The sequence below is a fragment of the Ammospiza nelsoni genome, chromosome 25 (genome assembly GCF_027579445.1).
Source record: "Ammospiza nelsoni isolate bAmmNel1 chromosome 25, bAmmNel1.pri, whole genome shotgun sequence".
Taxonomy (NCBI): Eukaryota; Metazoa; Chordata; class Aves; order Passeriformes; family Passerellidae; genus Ammospiza; species Ammospiza nelsoni.
Genome location: NC_080657.1, coordinates 723,549 through 740,101, shown reverse-complemented (window position 1 = coordinate 740,101; position 16,553 = coordinate 723,549). Strand labels below are relative to the sequence as shown.

At 56.6% G+C, this 16,553-nt stretch overlaps 2 protein-coding genes across 2 annotated transcripts; one reads left to right on the top strand and one right to left on the bottom strand.

The window, feature by feature from the left end:
* Positions 1 to 407: 407 nt before the first annotated feature.
* On the top strand, positions 408 to 2,148 carry SH3BGRL3 (SH3 domain binding glutamate rich protein like 3). The gene is made up of 3 exons (XM_059488584.1): positions 408 to 520; positions 775 to 942; positions 1,234 to 2,148. Exons 1-3 carry the CDS (start codon positions 473 to 475, stop codon positions 1,297 to 1,299), a joined length of 282 nt encoding a protein of 93 aa, XP_059344567.1. The 5' UTR covers positions 408 to 472; the 3' UTR covers positions 1,300 to 2,148.
* A 154-nt stretch (positions 2,149 to 2,302) lies between these two features.
* On the bottom strand, positions 2,303 to 15,950 carry UBXN11 (UBX domain protein 11). Its single transcript, XM_059488497.1, is given in 15 exon segments — positions 2,303 to 2,504; positions 3,520 to 3,669; positions 4,266 to 4,406; positions 5,087 to 5,160; positions 5,372 to 5,475; positions 6,516 to 6,636; positions 8,219 to 8,296; positions 8,942 to 9,162; positions 10,271 to 10,367; positions 10,787 to 10,863; positions 12,481 to 12,535; positions 13,308 to 13,408; positions 13,691 to 13,791; positions 13,968 to 14,109; positions 15,929 to 15,950. Coding segments are annotated over 15 exon segments (1,686 nt in total).
* Between the last annotated feature and the right edge of the window lie 603 nt (positions 15,951 to 16,553).

Sequence of the window (16,553 nt, the reverse complement as noted above, 5' to 3'; positions counted from 1 at the left end):
GGGTATTTGGAGTATCAAATAAAGCTGCTGTGCCCCATCGTGCGAGGCCGTCCTGCCTGGGGAGCGAGGGAGGGAGGGAGGGACAGAGGAGCTCCGGGGCTGCTGCCGGTGCGAGCGATGGCTCGGGGCCGCTGGCTCCGCGGTGCCCGGTGGGAGCGGTGCCCGGTGGCTCCCCGGCGCTGCTGGGGCGGTGCCGGCTGTTCCCGGTGTCGGTGGTTCCCGGTGCCGGCTGTTCCCGGTGCCGGCCGTTCCCGGCGCCGCTGGGGCGGTGTCCGGGGCCGGCCCCGCCGAGTTCGCATGCCCGGTGCCGCCGGCCCCATTGGCCGCCGCAGTCACATGCCGGCCGGGCGGCGGCGGGGCTGCCGCTCCTCCCTCCCTCCCTCCGTCCCTCCGTCCATCCTCCTCCGTCCCTCCGTCCCTCCCTCGCTGCTCCCCTGGCCGGGCTGGCGCTGGGAGCGGCCGCGATCGCACCATGAGCACCCTCAAGGTCTACAGCACGTCGGTGACCGGCTCCCGGGAGGTGAGCACCGGGCGGGGCACCGGGCACCGGGCAGGGCTGCGCGGCTCCGTCCGTGCGGCAGCGCAGCCCCCTCGCCCCATCCTCGCTGTCCCCTCTCCCCTGCACCGGCCCCATCCGTCCCCAGAGGCGCCGCTCCGTGCTGGCTGTCCCACACGGCCGGGGCCCCGTGCTGAGCCCCGCTGGGTGTGTGCCCACCCGCCCTCGGGGCTCCTCTCCATCCCCCATAACCCGCTCCTCTCCCACCCGCCTTCCAGATCAAATCCCAACAGAGCGAGGTAACCCGAATCCTGGACGGCAAGAACATCAAGTACGAGCTGGTGGACATCTCCCAGGACAACGCTCTCCGGGAGGAGATGAGGGCCAAGGCAGGCAACCCCAAAGCCATCCCGCCCCAGATCGTCAACGGGGACCAGTACTGCGGGGTGAGGCTGTGCTCCACGCCGGGGCTGGGGGTGGGTGCTGTCCTGTCCTGGATGTGCTGCACACCTTCAGGATGCCCTGTAAATTATTTATTGTGAGGTGCGGGGACCAGCACGGCTGTTTGTCTCGGGAAAAAGGGGACCCGGGCGGGGGGTTTGGGTGGCAGTGGGGCTGTGCCCGCTTTGTCCCGTCATCCTTGGCACAAGCGGCTGTGCCAGGGCTGTGGAGCAGATTGTGCCGTGGGCTCAGGGCCCCTCCTGCCTCGGGAGTGACCCTGTGGCGTTTCCCCGCAGGATTACGAGCTCTTTGTGGAAGCTGTGGAGCAAAACACTCTGCAGGAGTTCCTCAAGTTGGCCTGAGCCCCGCTTCCCCTCCCAGCCCGGACTCTACCTGCATTCCTGAGCGCCCTCATCTCCCACCACCCTCACCTGTCAGCGCTGTCCTGGCACCTCCACCTGCATCCCAGCCCAGGGAAACACCCACGACCAAAACTCCTCATTGCAGCTGCCTCCGAGTCCCTCCTGCTGAGCCCGGCCTCGTCTCAGAGGGATCCAAAGAAAGCGCCGCTCGCTGCTCGGGCTGTGAGCAGAGCTGGGCCTGGCTCGCGGCAGCTTCCAGTGCCTCTGTAAACAGCAAAGCCTCTGGGGCTGTGTGAGGTGATCCTGGCCTTCAGCCCCCTCCTCTGCCTCGCCAAGGAGGGGCTTAGGGCTGCATGGGACTTCCCACTTCTCCCAGTTGCTGTTAAAATTGTAAATTCTGCTGCCTCACTTCCTTTTTTTTTTTTTTTTTCCTTTTTCCCTCCTCTTCATCTCAACTGCAGAGATTATGGCAACTAAGTAAGGGTGGGTTTTTTTTGGTTGTTTTTTTTTTTTTCTTTTTTGTCTTAATTTAATGCAAAAGTACTGCACAGAATTGGGTGTGAGTGCCCAGCACGGTGGGGCTGGGGCTGAAGGCTGCCTGGGGAATGGGTGGGGCTGGCAGTGGGATCCGTGCTGCTCTGGCCGCCCTCCGCCCCGAGCAGCTCCCTGGTGAGCATGAATGGCTCAGGGCTGCCCCACAACAGCTGATGCTCCAGCTGTCCCATCTTTTCCTCTTTGTGTTGGCTTGTTTGCGATCCTGGACCAAGTGCATTTTGTTTTCCTGCCAAAAAGCAAGTTTATAACCAGTGTTGTCTTCCGAGATGCTATTAAATGTTACTGGACCTTTCACGGCGCCGCTCTTGCCTTTCTTTTAAATTCAGTTTTATTTTGGCTACAGGTTAAACACCGCCCTACCTAAGGATTGTGAGTCATTTCCAGCTGAGTGGGTTGTGCCTGCTGCTGCAGCCTGACACAAAGACCTTAACACCTTAGCTTGCTGCTGCTAATCAGAGGCTCCCAGGACGTGTGGGAATGTCCTACGGCGCAGCAGGGACAGGTACCAGAGCATTCCTCCCCTCTGCCGCGGCAGGGACAGCCTCAGCCAGACGTGGCAGGGAAAAACAAACATCGGCACAAAGATTGGGACACAGAGGGGCAGGGGAAACAGCTGCTCCTGAGTCTGCTCCAGGTGGGAAGGGAGGAAGCTGAGGGAGAGCTCAGTGCGTTGAGTCAGTGCTCACAGGGAGCTGGGGAAGCTGCTGGTTTGCTTCCTGTGTTTTAGTAGTGCAGCTCTGCTCAGAGGGCTCTGGGAAGAGCTCTGGGCTTCCAACCATGCCTCAGAAATCTGAAGGAAGTGGAAATTGCTGGAATAAAGGGTTTTATTGGGAGCCTTTGCTGAGGGCTGGGTCTGTGTGAAGAGGAACCTGCCAGCAGCCCTGCCCCACATGAGTGGGAGTGCTGTCAGCTGCGAGTCAAGTGAGAGCTTGTCACAGCTGGAATGGGAAGAATGTGCTGGGGAAAGGGAAAGGGAAAAGCGCAGCCCCAGCCCACGGCCAGGGAGGAAGATGCTTTGTTCAGGGCTGGGCAGAGAGGGGTTCTGCTGCTCTCAGTGACACGGTGTCCTGTTGCAGGAGGAGGAGGAGGGCGGGTGCCTGCAGGCAGGCTGCAGCTGGGGGCTGTCCAAGGGAAGGAGCTGTGCACGTACAGGAAGCCCAGCAGCAGCAGCAGGATCTCCCAGCTGAGCCTGGCTCGGCCCCAGCCAGGCAGTAACTCAAGGCCTTCAGGTTTAGCTCCAGCACAGGCCGTGGCACTGAGCCTGAGTGTCCCCTGCTGTCCGTGCAGGTGAGATCTGCAGGGAGCTGAGTGCAGAATGCAAACTGCCCTGGCTGCGTGTCCATCCTGCTGTTCCCATCCCTGGGCGCTGCCCAGTGCTGGGGGGAGGCTGGCAGGCTCCTGGGCAGGGCTCAGCCCGTGTAACCTGCACAGAGAGGAGGAGCCAGGCCCAGGTGAGCTGCTGGAGGTGTCCCTGTGCTGGGGAACAGCAGCCACCGTGGGGCAGCAGGGCTGGCCTGGCCCCTCTGCCACAGGGCTGCTCCCACCCAGCTCTGCTCCATGTCCAGCACGGTGAAACTGAATCTGGAAAGGAAACCTCTCCCTTTTCCCAGCCGGGTAAGGTGAGAGCAGCTCCCTCCGGTGCAGAGCAGCTCCTAGGCTGGCTGCAGCCCCCTGCCCTGCCCCTGGGAGGGGTCTCTCCTGCGGAGCAGCAGCGAGGCCCGGGGCACCAGCCCGCATTCCTGCAGGCTCCTGGAGCTGTCCGTGTACACCCGCTGGGGAAAGGTGCTCAGGATCTCATAGTCCGAGTTCCCGCCCCTAGGAAAGAACAGCACAATCTCCTCCTGCTCACGGGATTCCCCAAGGTTCTGACCCATCCAGCTGTGGTTATGCAAGAGCAGAAAAAGGGTTTGCAGCCCAAAGTGCAGCTGCAGTGGGGAGGAAGGAGGCTCCTGCATCCCACCAGCACTGAGCTCAGCCTGGGCTCACGCCAGGCCAGGCCTGCAGCAGGAGTGGGGACAGCAGAGGGGTCCCTCAGGCACCTGGAGCTGTCCCCAGCAGGCTCAGGGAGCCCCTGTGCAGTGTTGGATGTTTGAGACACAGCTGGTTGAGCCAGGTCAGGCTGCAGCTCAGCCTCCAGCACCTTGGGAAGGGTGGCACCAGCCTGGTGAGTGCTGGGAGGAGGCAAAGGCAGCACTGGGCCTGGATTGATGGCAATTTGAGGAGTACTGAAGTTTATCTCTGTTGCTGTGTGGCAAAGGTGGGTATGAAATGCTCTGAGCTTCTCAGAGCACTGGAGAGTGCCGGGTGGGCACGGGGCTGTGCCCCAGCTCATGTTTGAGGCTCCAGGACCTCAGGAACCCCTTCCTGGGGCCCTGCAGGGTCGGGCAGGGTGGGAGGGAGGGCTGGGCTACCTGAGGTGGGCGAGCAGCTGGCGCAGGTCCCCGATGGTGTCTGTGAGCAGCATCCTCAGCTCGTACGTCTGCTCCCCGCTCTCGGACCTGACGCGCAGCCTGCAGAGCTCAGGGGCTCCAGCCTGCTCCGCCGCCCTCACCCTGCGGGCACAGGGCCCTGTCAGCCCCGGGGAGAGCTCCCCTCAGCAGCAGCAGCCTCCATGGCCCGAGCAGGGCACGGCAGTTCGGTGTTTGGGAATGTCCTTGAGGTGAACGAGGCCCCGTCCGACCAGGGGCACCCAGACCAAGCCAGTGCCCAAACTGCTGAAGGTGCCTTGGGGAGGGTTATTTATGGGCCTTTTTTAGCTTTTTCATTTTAAACCAGGGCTGTCTGGTAAGTACTCTGCCCTACTTCTTTGATTAAAAATAATCTGCTTGGGGTTTATTTTCATTAGTTATTTGGGTCTTGGCTTGCCAGAAAACTGAGTGGAAAAGTGCTGTTAGTGAGACCTCTCATCACCAGCTTCTCCATTTACTACGACTCTTTACTATGCAAAGAGCTCCTTCAATGGTTACAAACTCTTAGGCCTTGGCTTGCTGTCGGGACAATTTTCACATTAATAAGTGACATTTTGAACAACAGAAGCTTTTTGTTAGAGATGTAAAATGTGGCATGTTTGCCATTAAAAATTCAGTGGTTTTCCCGAAGGACCAAACTCGGCCTTTTGTCTCACTATTTCTAAGGTCTAAAAGGGCAAAGTCCATTCCTCAACTGAACTAAACCTGCAGTGCTGAAACAGGAGGAAGAGGAGATGCTGAAGGGCAGGGGTGGGGGGCTGTACCTGTACCTGTCCAGGGCAGCCAGCCCAGGTGTTCCCAGCAGGATTTCCTCGCTGCTCTGCTGCCCATCAGAGCCCTGCAGCCAGAGCAGGTGAGTGTGAGCCCTGCAGGGCGAGCAGCCAGAGCTGGCACAGCCACCAGGCGGGGGCCCAGTGCCACGTGTGCCCTGCTGCCGCCTCTCTGGAGGTTCCAGGGGGCTGAGAGAGGCCCAGGGAGGGGCTGTGGGTGCTGTGCAGGGCGCTGAGCCCAGAGCATCCCCCTGCTCTCTCCTGGGCTGCCTGGGGAGCTCACGGTACCTGTGGAGCTGCTCCTTGGGCGCTGCCCACGCTCCCTCTGTGCTTCAGGGGCTGGGAAACCTCGTTGGGATCCTGCTCCCAGGAGCATTTGGGACCTAGGGAGCAAAGGGGAGGTATTTCCATGTGTGAGCTTTGTGACAAAGGTTTTTCCTCCAGAAGTGGCAGATTTGGTGAAAGGAGAGAGCAGCAGCCGACAGGGAGAGCTCTTGGCACCCCAGCCAGGCCCAGAGCAGCTCTTGGGCTCCTCCCTGAAGCTGTTCCACTTTGTGCCCCACTGAATGTCTGATTGTGAGCATCAACAGTGAGACCTGTGCACAGCTGGGGTGCTCAGCAGGCAGGCACCTCTGCTGGGAAAAACTGGGGCTGTCACCATTTTTTACAGACTTTTTTCACCTTGTCTGTGAAAAAAGACAGGTGAAAAAAAGTCTGTAAAAGTGAATTTTTACCTTACGAGGGTGAGTTTGTAGGTGTCTATTCCTTTCTGCTTGGACAATTCTTTATTTTGCTGCTTGGGTAAAGGGGATATTTAGCTTTATCCTCGAGCACAGCTGTAGGAAGCAGGCAGCTGTTTCTCATGAGGGATACCTGTGCTGGGTCATTCAGTGATGCACCCACAGCCCCACTGATTTCTGACTTCCCAGCCCTGTCAGACATTGCTTACACAGACTGCAAGTGTCTAGAAGCCAAATGAGGAATCTGTGGCCTTTGATGTCCCATATTGTGCTGTGAAAGTCTGAAGAGAAACCGTCCCGTGCTGGGTGCAGTTACGGTAAATCCGCCTTGACGATATCTTCATTTTTGGAATGACTTGTTGAAAGGGGCAGTGTTTGCAGGCAGCTCCCCCCAGGCCTGCAGGGTTACCTCAGCACCCTTTCATGTGGTCAAGCTGGAAGGAAGCTTGGCCTTTCAGAAAGGCACGGGGCAGATTTGGTTTTGGAAACCTGCTGAATTTCTATTATTTCATTACTTGTCACGTCTCACTCCTGAGCAGGATTAATGCTGAGAGGATCCTGTGTGTGCTGCTAGCTCACAGAAGGGTTGAGACCCTCACATTCCCCTCCTACCACCTGGTAAGGTTTAAGAATGCTCCCCCTCAAGACTGAGCAGCATTTTTGAGGCAGGTTTAAGGTTTTACCTGGGATCTTGGATGTTTCCTGCATTCTGTTGGATTCTGCAGTCCCCACCACGTGGCCAAGGCCAGGAAAGCTCCCTGCAAGGTCTGGCTTCTGGAACACCACATCCCTCCTGTCAGTGACCTGTAAGCAAATCTGGGTGTTGTACAAGCTCCTCTTGCTGCATCTGAGCCCAACAAAGCACAGCAATGCCAGGCAGCAGCTGTGAACCCCAAACCAGGGCTGCATAGGGAACCCAGCCCCAGAGCTCTGCACAATCCTTTCCATGGCATTCCTCACCCCCAGAGCTCTGCACAGTCCCATTTCCATGGGATTCCTCAGTCCCAGAGCTCTGCACAATCCTTTCCATGGCATTCCTCACCCCCAGAGCTCTGCACAATCCTTTCCATGGGATTCCTCACCCCCAGAGCTCTGCACAGTCCCCTTTCCATGGCATTCCTCACCCCCAGAGCTCTGCACAATCCCCTTCCATGGGATTCCTCACCCCCAGAGCTCTGCACAGTCCCCTTCCATGGGATTCCTCACCCCCAGAGCTCTGCACAGTCCCATTTCCATGGGATTCCTCACCCCCAGAGCTCTGCACAGTCCCCTTCCATGGGATTCCTCACCCCCAGAGCTCTGCACAATCCTTTCCATGGGATTCCTCACCTCCAGAGCTCTGCACAGTCCCCTTTCCATGGCATTCCTCAGTCCCAGAGCTCTGCACAGTCCCCTTTCCATGGCATTCCTCACCCCCAGAGCTCTGCACAATCCTTTCCATGGCATTCCTCACCCCCAGAGCTCTGCACAGTCCCATTTCCATGGGATTCCTCACCCCCAGAGCTCTGCACAGTCCCATTTCCATGGGATTCCTCACCCCCAGAGCTCTGCACAGTCCCCTTTCCATGGCATTCCTCACCCCCAGAGCTCTGCACAGTCCCCTTTCCATGGGATTCCTCACCCCCAGAGCTCTGCACAGTCCCATTTCCATGGCATTCCTCAGTCCCAGAGCTCTGCACAATCCCCTTCCATGGGATTCCTCACCCCCAGAGCTCTGCACAATCCCCTTCCATGGGATTCCTCACCCCCAGAGCTCTGCACAGTCCCCTTTCCATGGCATTCCTCACCCCCAAAGCTCTGTACAATCCCTTTCCATGGCATTCCTCACCCCCAGAGCTCCCAGCTGGCCTGACCCTGTCCTGCTCAGCAGCTGTGCCCTGGTTTCTCGTGGCACAGGACAGTCCAGCCTCTGGCTGTGCCTGCTGACATTGCAGGGGCACTCCCAGACCTACATTGGAGTCCTCCGAGGCTCCCTGCCTGCAAATGCGGCTTTGGCTCTTTGCCATTTCTGAGAAATCAAAAACTGGGGCCCAAGAGAACCTCAGGTGGCCAAATCCATTTAAACTGTGGCAAAACAAACTCACGACATCCCCTTTAGAAGGTTCTTGTTCAATCTCACGTTACGAGCTTTTCCAGGGCAACTTCTGAGATCTTTTTCCCCCCTCCTTTTTGTGACACAGCCCTTCATTTCCTGCATGTGCTGCTTGTCTCACAGAGCCTGCCGTGCTCTCAGAAGCCTCGTTCCAGGGCAGCTTCACTGGGGCACAGGAACCCTTGAACCCTGGTGCTGAAACGTTTCCTGTAACGGCTGCTGCAGGTGCCCGGGGTGCCAGACACACCTGCACAGCCCCACAAACCTCAGCCCCTCTTCTGGAATGGCACTTGCCTGCAAGGGGACCCCGTCGGGGTAGCGTGGCTGCAGCTCGGAGGGGAAATAACCGTCCATGATGTCCTGCAGGCATTGCTGAAACAACACGAGAGCTCCTGCTCACACCTCAGCCCTGCTGGGCTGACCTTCCTGCTGGGCAGCTCCTGTCTGTGCTGCTGTGGCCGTGCAGAAAGGTCTGCAGCACAGACATGGAATTTCCATCTGCAGAAATTGCTGCACAGGACACGAGAGGCTTTACAGGCACTGTGTAGCCATGAGATTGTCTGAAAAATCCTTTCCTTGGGATTTTCCCTCCTGAGAAGCTGAGAGGCCTCAGGAACAAAATGTAAACATTGATTATCTGCTGCTGTGGAATGCAACAGGTGCATCTGTGATTGGTCTCATGGGGTTGTTTCTAATTAATGGCCAATCACAGCCCAGCTAGATTAGACTCTGTCCGAGCCACAAGCTTTTGTTATCATTCTTTCTTTTTCTATTCTTATCCAGCCTTCTGATGAAATCCTTTATTTCAGTATAGTTTTAATATAAAATATATCATAAAATAATAAATCAAGCCTTCTGGAACACGGAGTCAGATCCTCGTCCCTTCCCTCATCCTCGGACCCCTGCCAGCTGTGACCGTGTTCACAGGGGTCCGAGGATGAGGGAAGGGACGAGGATCTGACTCCGTGTTCCAGAAGGCTTGATTTATTATTTTATGATATATAAAATACTATATACCTGCGCGCTCGGGTGCTGGTAGGGCCGGAAGGCTCCGTGCTGCCCCACGGTGATGCCGTCCCGGTACAGGGTCAGGGGCAGGGGCTCTGCCCGCCGCAGCCGAGCCCCCCGCGTCGTCTGCTCCACCTGCGCGCCGCCCTCGCCCACCAGCGAGTTCAGGTCCCTGATGTGCTCCAGGATCAAATCAAAATCAACCTGCTGCTGGCAATGAACGGCTTCACCTGTGGCAGAGGGATCAGAGCTAGGGGGTCAGGGAAAATCAAAGAATGGCCTCACCTGCAGCACGGGGAGCAGAGTTAGGGGTGGTGGCAGGACATTTATTTATCTGTGAGAATCTGAGCTGTGATTGAGCCCTGACACTGCTGGGCTGCCCTTCACACCTCTGCAGGATGTGCTGCAGCCAGGGCCCCGGGCTGTGTGCTGGACCACAGGGGCAGGGATGCAGAGCTGGAGCTGCAGCTCCTGCAGCTCCTGAGCATCTCCTGCAGCCCACCCTGGGCTCCCTGACCCTCCCAGCTGTGCTGTGCTGTCCCCGTGCAGGATCAGGAGCTGCCCCAGCTGGATTCAGCAGATTGGATCAGGTGCAGAGCAGGTGCCAGGGGCAGCTGCCTGCAGCAGGGCAGAGGCTCTGCCAGGATGTTTGTCTGGGGCTTTGAGGGCTGTCATGGGGCACAGGAAAGAAGTCAGAAGAGGAAAGGGCTTGGCTGAGTTGAAGTCCTTGCTTGTTCTGCTTTTTGTACGAGTTGCGAAAGGATGATGTGAAACAGGTCAGTGAGCTGAAACCAAAACTGTTTCTGCTGCTCTCCCTCTTCTCTCCCCTCCTGCATTTAAGGGAAGCTCTGGTCTGATATTTCCATGGTGGTTAGGAAGCAGCACTGGCTCTACAGTACAAATAATTTTCTGTTTTCCCTCTGTCACCACTGCCAAAGCTGCTGGGCCCCAGAGAGCAGAGCCAGGCCCCAGTCAAACCTCACATGTGGCAGGGAGGAAAGGCAAACAATACTCCCTGATGGAGCAGGCTCTCCTGTGTACACAAAGCACCTGATCCTGCTCCACACCCACTCTGTGCCAATGTCATCAGAGCAGCGGGGCCTCAAATGTGCAGGGGTTGTGAATTCTGCAGGAAGCAGCTGCTCTGAGGCCTCCTGAGCCATCAGGCTCTCTGCTCTTCCCCCAGAATGGGTGTACAAAACACAGGAATATTAAACCTTCTGCTGAGCTCCCTGTGTGTGTGTCCCTGACGGGGAGATCTTGGCCCCCAGATCCCGAGGGTTTGGGGCTCACGGCCCGTCCGCGCTGGCAGCTCCGGCCGGCAGGGCCGCGCCTCACCCGGCCTGCAGGGGCTCCCTGCGGGCAGCTCCGCTCCATCCCGGGCCGCTCCCGGCGCCTCTCCGACCCACACCAGGCCGTAATCGCTCAGGAACCGCTGCGGGAGCAGAGTCGGGGCTCAGAACCGGGAAAGGGAGCCCGGGAGGGGTCGGATGTGGCTGGGAGAGGTGGGACAGGGTTGTCCTGGGGCTCCTGGCCCTGGCAGACAGACAGGCAGACAGACAGACAGATGGAGAGGTTTTATCAACGCAGGGAAAAGGAGCAGGGAGGATTTGCAGTGCCAGAGGAACCTCCCAAGGCTGCGGGAGCTGGGCGTCCCCACAGCCCTGGGAATCAGAACGGAGCTCACAGGTGAAGGAGGCACAGGTGTTTGTGTGTTTAAATCCTCCTCCTGCTCCTCCTTTTCAGAGGGGAAGGGCTGTGAGGACCAAGGGGCGGCTTGGCACAGGCCAAAGTGGGGCTGCAGTGACCCCAAAGCAGAGCAGGGCTGGCTCAGGGCAGGCACAGCAGCCTCACCTCCATCTCCCAGACCTGGCTCTGCAGCTCAAGGCACCTCAGCTCCAGCTCCTCCGTGCCGGCCGGGTCAGGAGCAGCTGCAGGAGAAAAGCTGCAGTTCCTGTGAGGGTCCCCTGTGCTCAGAGAGCTCCCACCCTGGCACACAGGGGCTGGAGGGGACAGAATCCCCCCTGCAGGGTCTGACAGTGCTGCTGACAGACTAAAAATGCAGTTTATTCCATCCAAGAGGTCACAGCAGTCCATGAGCAACAGAGCTGTGCCCACAGCTGTCAGCTCCAGCTGCAGGCAGGCCTGGAGACCCTTTGCTTTTGGTTACAGTGCATTCTATACTTTTCTTTTGGTCACAATGCACTCTATACTTTTCTTTTGGTTACAATGCATTCTATACTTTTCTTTTGGTTACAGTGCATTATATACTTTGGTTTTGGTCACAATGCATTCTATACTTTTCTATTGGTTACAATGCACTATTTACTTTTCTTTTGGTTACAATGCATTATATACTTTGGTTTTGGTCACAATGCATTCTATACTTTTCTATTGGTTACAATGCACTATTTACTTTTCTTTTGGTTACAATGCATTATATACTTTTCTTTGCTGAGCATCTTTATACAGCAGAACCAATCTATACCTTAACTGTTATCTATGGCCTATCATAACTCCTATAATTACCATATTCATGTTACTGTTCTCCAATCACTAAAAGTCAGTATATTACAGTTTAAGCTAGATGTTTTTCAGTTTTCTTGCAGTGGAAAATTCTGAGACCTTTTTTCTACCTGCAACATTTGCTGCCTTGTTTGTCTGTGGAATCTTTTTGCTTGGTAAAAACATCTTCCTGTTTGGGGTGGGTTTAACCATAAAAACTCCTTCTAACTAGCACACCCTTTGCCTTTTGGTTATCCAGTAAGACTGGCTCAGCAATTCTTTTCTTCTTTATCAAAACTTGCTTCCATCTCTATTCCTTCACCAGACTCCACGTGTAAAAATCTTTCTGCCAAGCACAGATATCTGTGAGACTTTCTGGTCGAACTTTCCTCCTTCCCAGCAGTGGGAGCTGGTGTGATTGGTGCTGTTGGCAGCACTGGGTGGGAATCAAGGATTCCAGGAGGATTCCAGGAGGAGCAGAGTCCCTGCAGCTGGGTCCTGGCTGCCTGGCAGAGCACATGGCTGCGGTTTCACAGCCCCATTTGAGTTCAGAGCTCAGGAAATGGAGAGCCCAGCACAGCCCGGCCCACGGGGGCCCCGCAGGAAACGTGTGTGGGCTCCAGCTGGGGCTGGGAAGCTGCTGGGCCCAGGTAAAACGCTCCAGTGACTCACTGAAACTGGCCTCAATTCAGAGCCAGGCTGGCCCGGGATGCCCTGGGGGCTCCCAGAGGGATTTTGGTTTCTCCCAGCTGTGAGGAGCTGCTCTCCCTCCAGCTGTTTGAACCCTTTGCTGCTCCCCTGCCCGTCCTGGGCTGCCTGTGGTTGGTTCTCACCCATGGAAAGCCAGAAACGGGTCAGGAAATGATGTTTGACACCAGAGCAACAGCCACAGAGAGCAGCTCTGCCCCTCTGTGCGTGCCCTCACCAGGGAGGCTGCTGGAGCCAAGGGCAGGATCCAGGATCCAGCTGTGCCCAGCTGAGCCCCGCAGCTCCCCACAGCTGGAACAGTTTTTACCTTCTCCCACAGGTAGAACAATTTTTACCTTCCTCTTCCTGGAGATTCCTTATCTTCTCCTCCAGCTCAGCGATCCTCCTGTCCTGGAGGGGCAGAACAATGGCCTGGGCCAGTCCTGGGCCAGTTCTGCCCTCAGCAGCCCCAGGCACAGCTGGCACAGGCAGCTCCTCTCACCCCACCCAGCCCAGGCCAAAGGGCTGAATCACCCCACAAACACCGTAATGAGGCCCAGCTGAGGGCTGGGATAAATACAGAGCTCCAGGAGCGGTGACCCAGCTCCCACCCTCCCTCTGGGTGTGCTGGGTGCTCCTGCTCAGAGCAGCAGGGAAGGGCTGAGCTAGAAACCAAACCGCTGCAGCCGCTTCTTATAAAAACCCAAACAAAAAAAAGGTATTTATTCTAAGATTTTAAAGGTATTTGTGCTAAGATTTTAAAGGATATTTATTTTAGATTTTAAAGGATATTTATTTTAGATTTTAAAGGGTATTTATTTTAGATTTTAAAGGGTATTTACTCCAGTCAGAGAGGGCTGCTCCAGGATGGCTCTGCTGTGTGAGCAGCTGCTGCTTCAGAAAACAAAAGGGGAGATGCATCACCACAACAGGAGGAAAAAAATTAAATTCTGAAGCCAAAGAGCTGCTGCTGTTAGTGCCAGGGGGCTGAGAGCCACTGCTGCAAGGAGTCCCAGCAGAGAATGTCCCCTCTGCCACCCCAATCCCTGATCCCACTGCTCTGCTGCTTTGTAAAGGGCTCATTTGGGTAATTAACACAGATTAACTGAGCCCACACAGGGTCTGGGAGGTGGAACTCCTGTGGCAGGGGACATGGCAGGCTCAGCAAGAGGCTGACTTTTACCTTCAGCTGGATTTCTTGTGCCTGTTTCTCTACTTTTTGTTCCAACAGGGAGATTTTTTCTGCCAGAGAGGACACGAGCTCCACGTCAGCGTGAGCTGCACCTGAAAGCACAAACACCTGTGAGCAGGATTGCTGGTCTGCCACAGCAGGGAGACTTTTTGGGTAGAAATCCCTTGATTCCTCATTGTGCGTGCGAGAGGGGAGCCACAGGAACGGGTCTGGCCTGGGGTGCTGCCAAAAACCGACGGCCCAGAACGCCCAGAGCCCTCACGGCTTCACCCTCCGTGTTCTTTTGCAGTGCTGTCCCCCGGAACAGGAGCAGAGGGTGCATTGAAAGGATTGCCCGGCCAGGGGACACAGCCGGGCCTGGCCTGGACACTCACCCCCCGCCGCCATCTTGTTTACGGCCGGTTGCCACGGCGACGAGAGGCCTGCTGCGATTGGTCCGGCGCTGGTCACGTGGCGGGCGCGGTAGCGCCGGGAACTACAATTCCCAGCATGCACCGCGCGCGTTATCCCGGGACACCGGGAACGGACCGGGACAGGTCCCGTTCTTCTCCTGTGCGCTCCACACACACCCATCAGCCTGGCCTGAGGCTCCTCTCGCCGCGCAGCTCCTCCCGATGCCCTCACCTGCTTCCTCGGTCTCTGTTTTCTCACCTGGACCCCGCTGATGCCCTGAGCTCCCCCAGCGCCTGTCCCACCCCGGAGCCTTTCTTGGCTGTCACCTCCCAGGAGCCCTTCCTGGCTGTCCCCACCCCAGCGCTGCCTTTGCTGCTCTCCAGCAGCTCGGTCTCACCCGCTGGAGGTGAGCGGGACAGCCCAGTTATCCCCCCTGTTTTACCCCCTTTTATGGGGACAGGCCAGTTCTCCCAATTTCACCTCCTCTGATGGGAACAGGCCAGTTCTCCCAATTTCACCCCCTTTTATGGGAACAGGCCAGTTCTCCCAATTTCACCCCCTTTTATGGGGACAGGCCAGTTCTCCCAATTTCACCTCCTCTGATGGGAACAGGCCAGTTCTCCCAATTTCACCCCCTTTTATGGGAACAGGCCAGTTCTCCCAATTTCACCCCCTTTTATGGGGACAGGCCAGTTCTCCCAATTTCACCTCCTCTGATGGGAACAGGCCAATTCTCCCCCCTGTTTTACCTCCTTTGATGGGGACGGGTCAATGATCCCCCCGGTATCACCCCCTTTGATGGGGCGTGCGCAGAACCACAGCCGGGTTTGGACCCCAAAGCCCATCCCATGCCCCCCTCCATGGGCAGGGACACCTTCCCCTGTGCCAGGCTGCTCCAGCCCTGCCCCGGCCACTTCCAGGGACGTTGGCTGTGCTCGCGCGGCTGTAATTTCTACTTGGCCAAAAGCAGAGCTAAGTTTGGTGACGTTTTTCTGCAGAATAACCCCGGCTCTGGGCGGGAGCTCACCTCACCATGATGAAGCGCATCGCCACGATGCGCTCCAGCAGCACAAACCCAGACAGCAGCTGTGTGGTGCGGCGTGCGCTCCCAGCACGCCCCAGCGACTTTATTCACTTCAAACCGTCTTAAAATAACAGATCCCTTTTGTTTCCCGTGCTCCCATCCCTTTTTCTGGGTTCCCTGCAGGGTGAGGGGGCTCGGGGACCTGCAGTGAGCGCACGGAGCCGGGGTTAAAGGAAACAACTCCTTTATTTAGGATTTAACTGAGATCCCGAGGGATGCCTTGGCTCCAGCTCCACCTGCAGGGAAGGAGGTTTGTTCCTGGCAGCCCTCCGGTGACCCAGGGAGGGTTTCACTCACTCCTTTGGGTGTGAGCACGGAGAGACCCAGGGGGAGGCAGAGCCGGGGGGTTCAGCCTTTCCTCGGACCTTTCCTTTGGGCACGCACCGTTGCTCGTTTTTACATACAAAAGCCCCACTGCAGTATCTGTTTCTCTGCTGCTTCCAGCCACGTGCTCACCCCTTTACGTCCTTTTATCTTATTTTGCCACTTGGTCTGTAAGGTCTATGCAGTGACTCCGGGAGAACTGAAAGTATCCAAATATCTGTAACGTACATCTAATATATATTAAAATTTCTATATTCTATCACCTATTCCTGCCATGCCAGGGGATGTGGAGGAGCAGCTCCACGGCTTCCAGCCACGTTTGGCATCCTGTGCTCGCCCCTTTACATCCATTTGTTTTGCCACTTTACACCCCTTTACATCCTTTTATCTTATTTTGCCCCGTCTTTAAACTCTATTCAGTGACTCCAGAAGAACCGAAAATATCTATATATTATAAATCTATATCTATAATATATATCTATAACTGAAAATTTCTGTATTCTGCCCCTTACCCCTGCTGCGCCAGGGGAGCTGCTTCCAGCCACGTCTGTCATCCTTTTATTTTGCCACTTTACGCCCCTTCACATCCTCGTATCTTATTTACATCCTTTTATTTTGCCACTTTGCATCCCTTTACACCCTTTTATCTTATTTTGCCCCGTCTTTAAGCTCTACGCAGTGACTCCGGAAGAACCGAAAATATCTATATATCTATAATATACATCTAACATCTATCTATAACTGAGAAATTCTGTATTCTGCCACACCGGGAGCTGCAGCAGGGCATGCAGAGGAGCAGGGTCCCTCTCACGTCTGGCACCCTTTCCTGCCATCGCCGGGGACCTTCCCCCTTTGGGGCCGGTCGGTGCGCGGTGCCCCCGCCGCCTTAAAGGCTGGGGCGGGCGGGGAGCGGCACGGGAGGCGCCCGCGGAGCCCCGGCCATGCAGCGCTGCCGCCTGCTCGCCCTGCTCGCCCTGCTCGCCCTGTGCCTGGTAAGCAGCATCTCCCTCCGATCGCTGCTCAGACCCGCTGCGGTCGGGCTTTATCTTCGGCTCTGAGCGCCGTGAGCTCAGCCGGAGCTTCGTGCTGGGCTCCAAATGCTTCCACCGGGGGGTTTTTGATGCTTTTCTGCACCTTGAGGGTACCACGCAGCTCTGTGAGGCTGGAAGGGCTCTCCAGCCCGTCTTCCAGCTTTTCTAAGCCTGGCTCAGCTCTCCAGCCTCTGTAACCCCAAAAGAGCTCTCCAGCCCATCTTCCAGCCTCTGTAAGCCTGGCAGAACTCCCCAGCCCATTTCCCAGCCTTTCTAAGCATGGCAGAACTCTCCGGCCCATTTTCCAGCTTTTCTAAGCCTCGCAGAGCTCTCCAGCCCATCTCCCAGCCTTTATAAGCCCGGCTCGGCTCTCCAGCCCATCTCCCAGCCTCTCTAAGCTTGGCT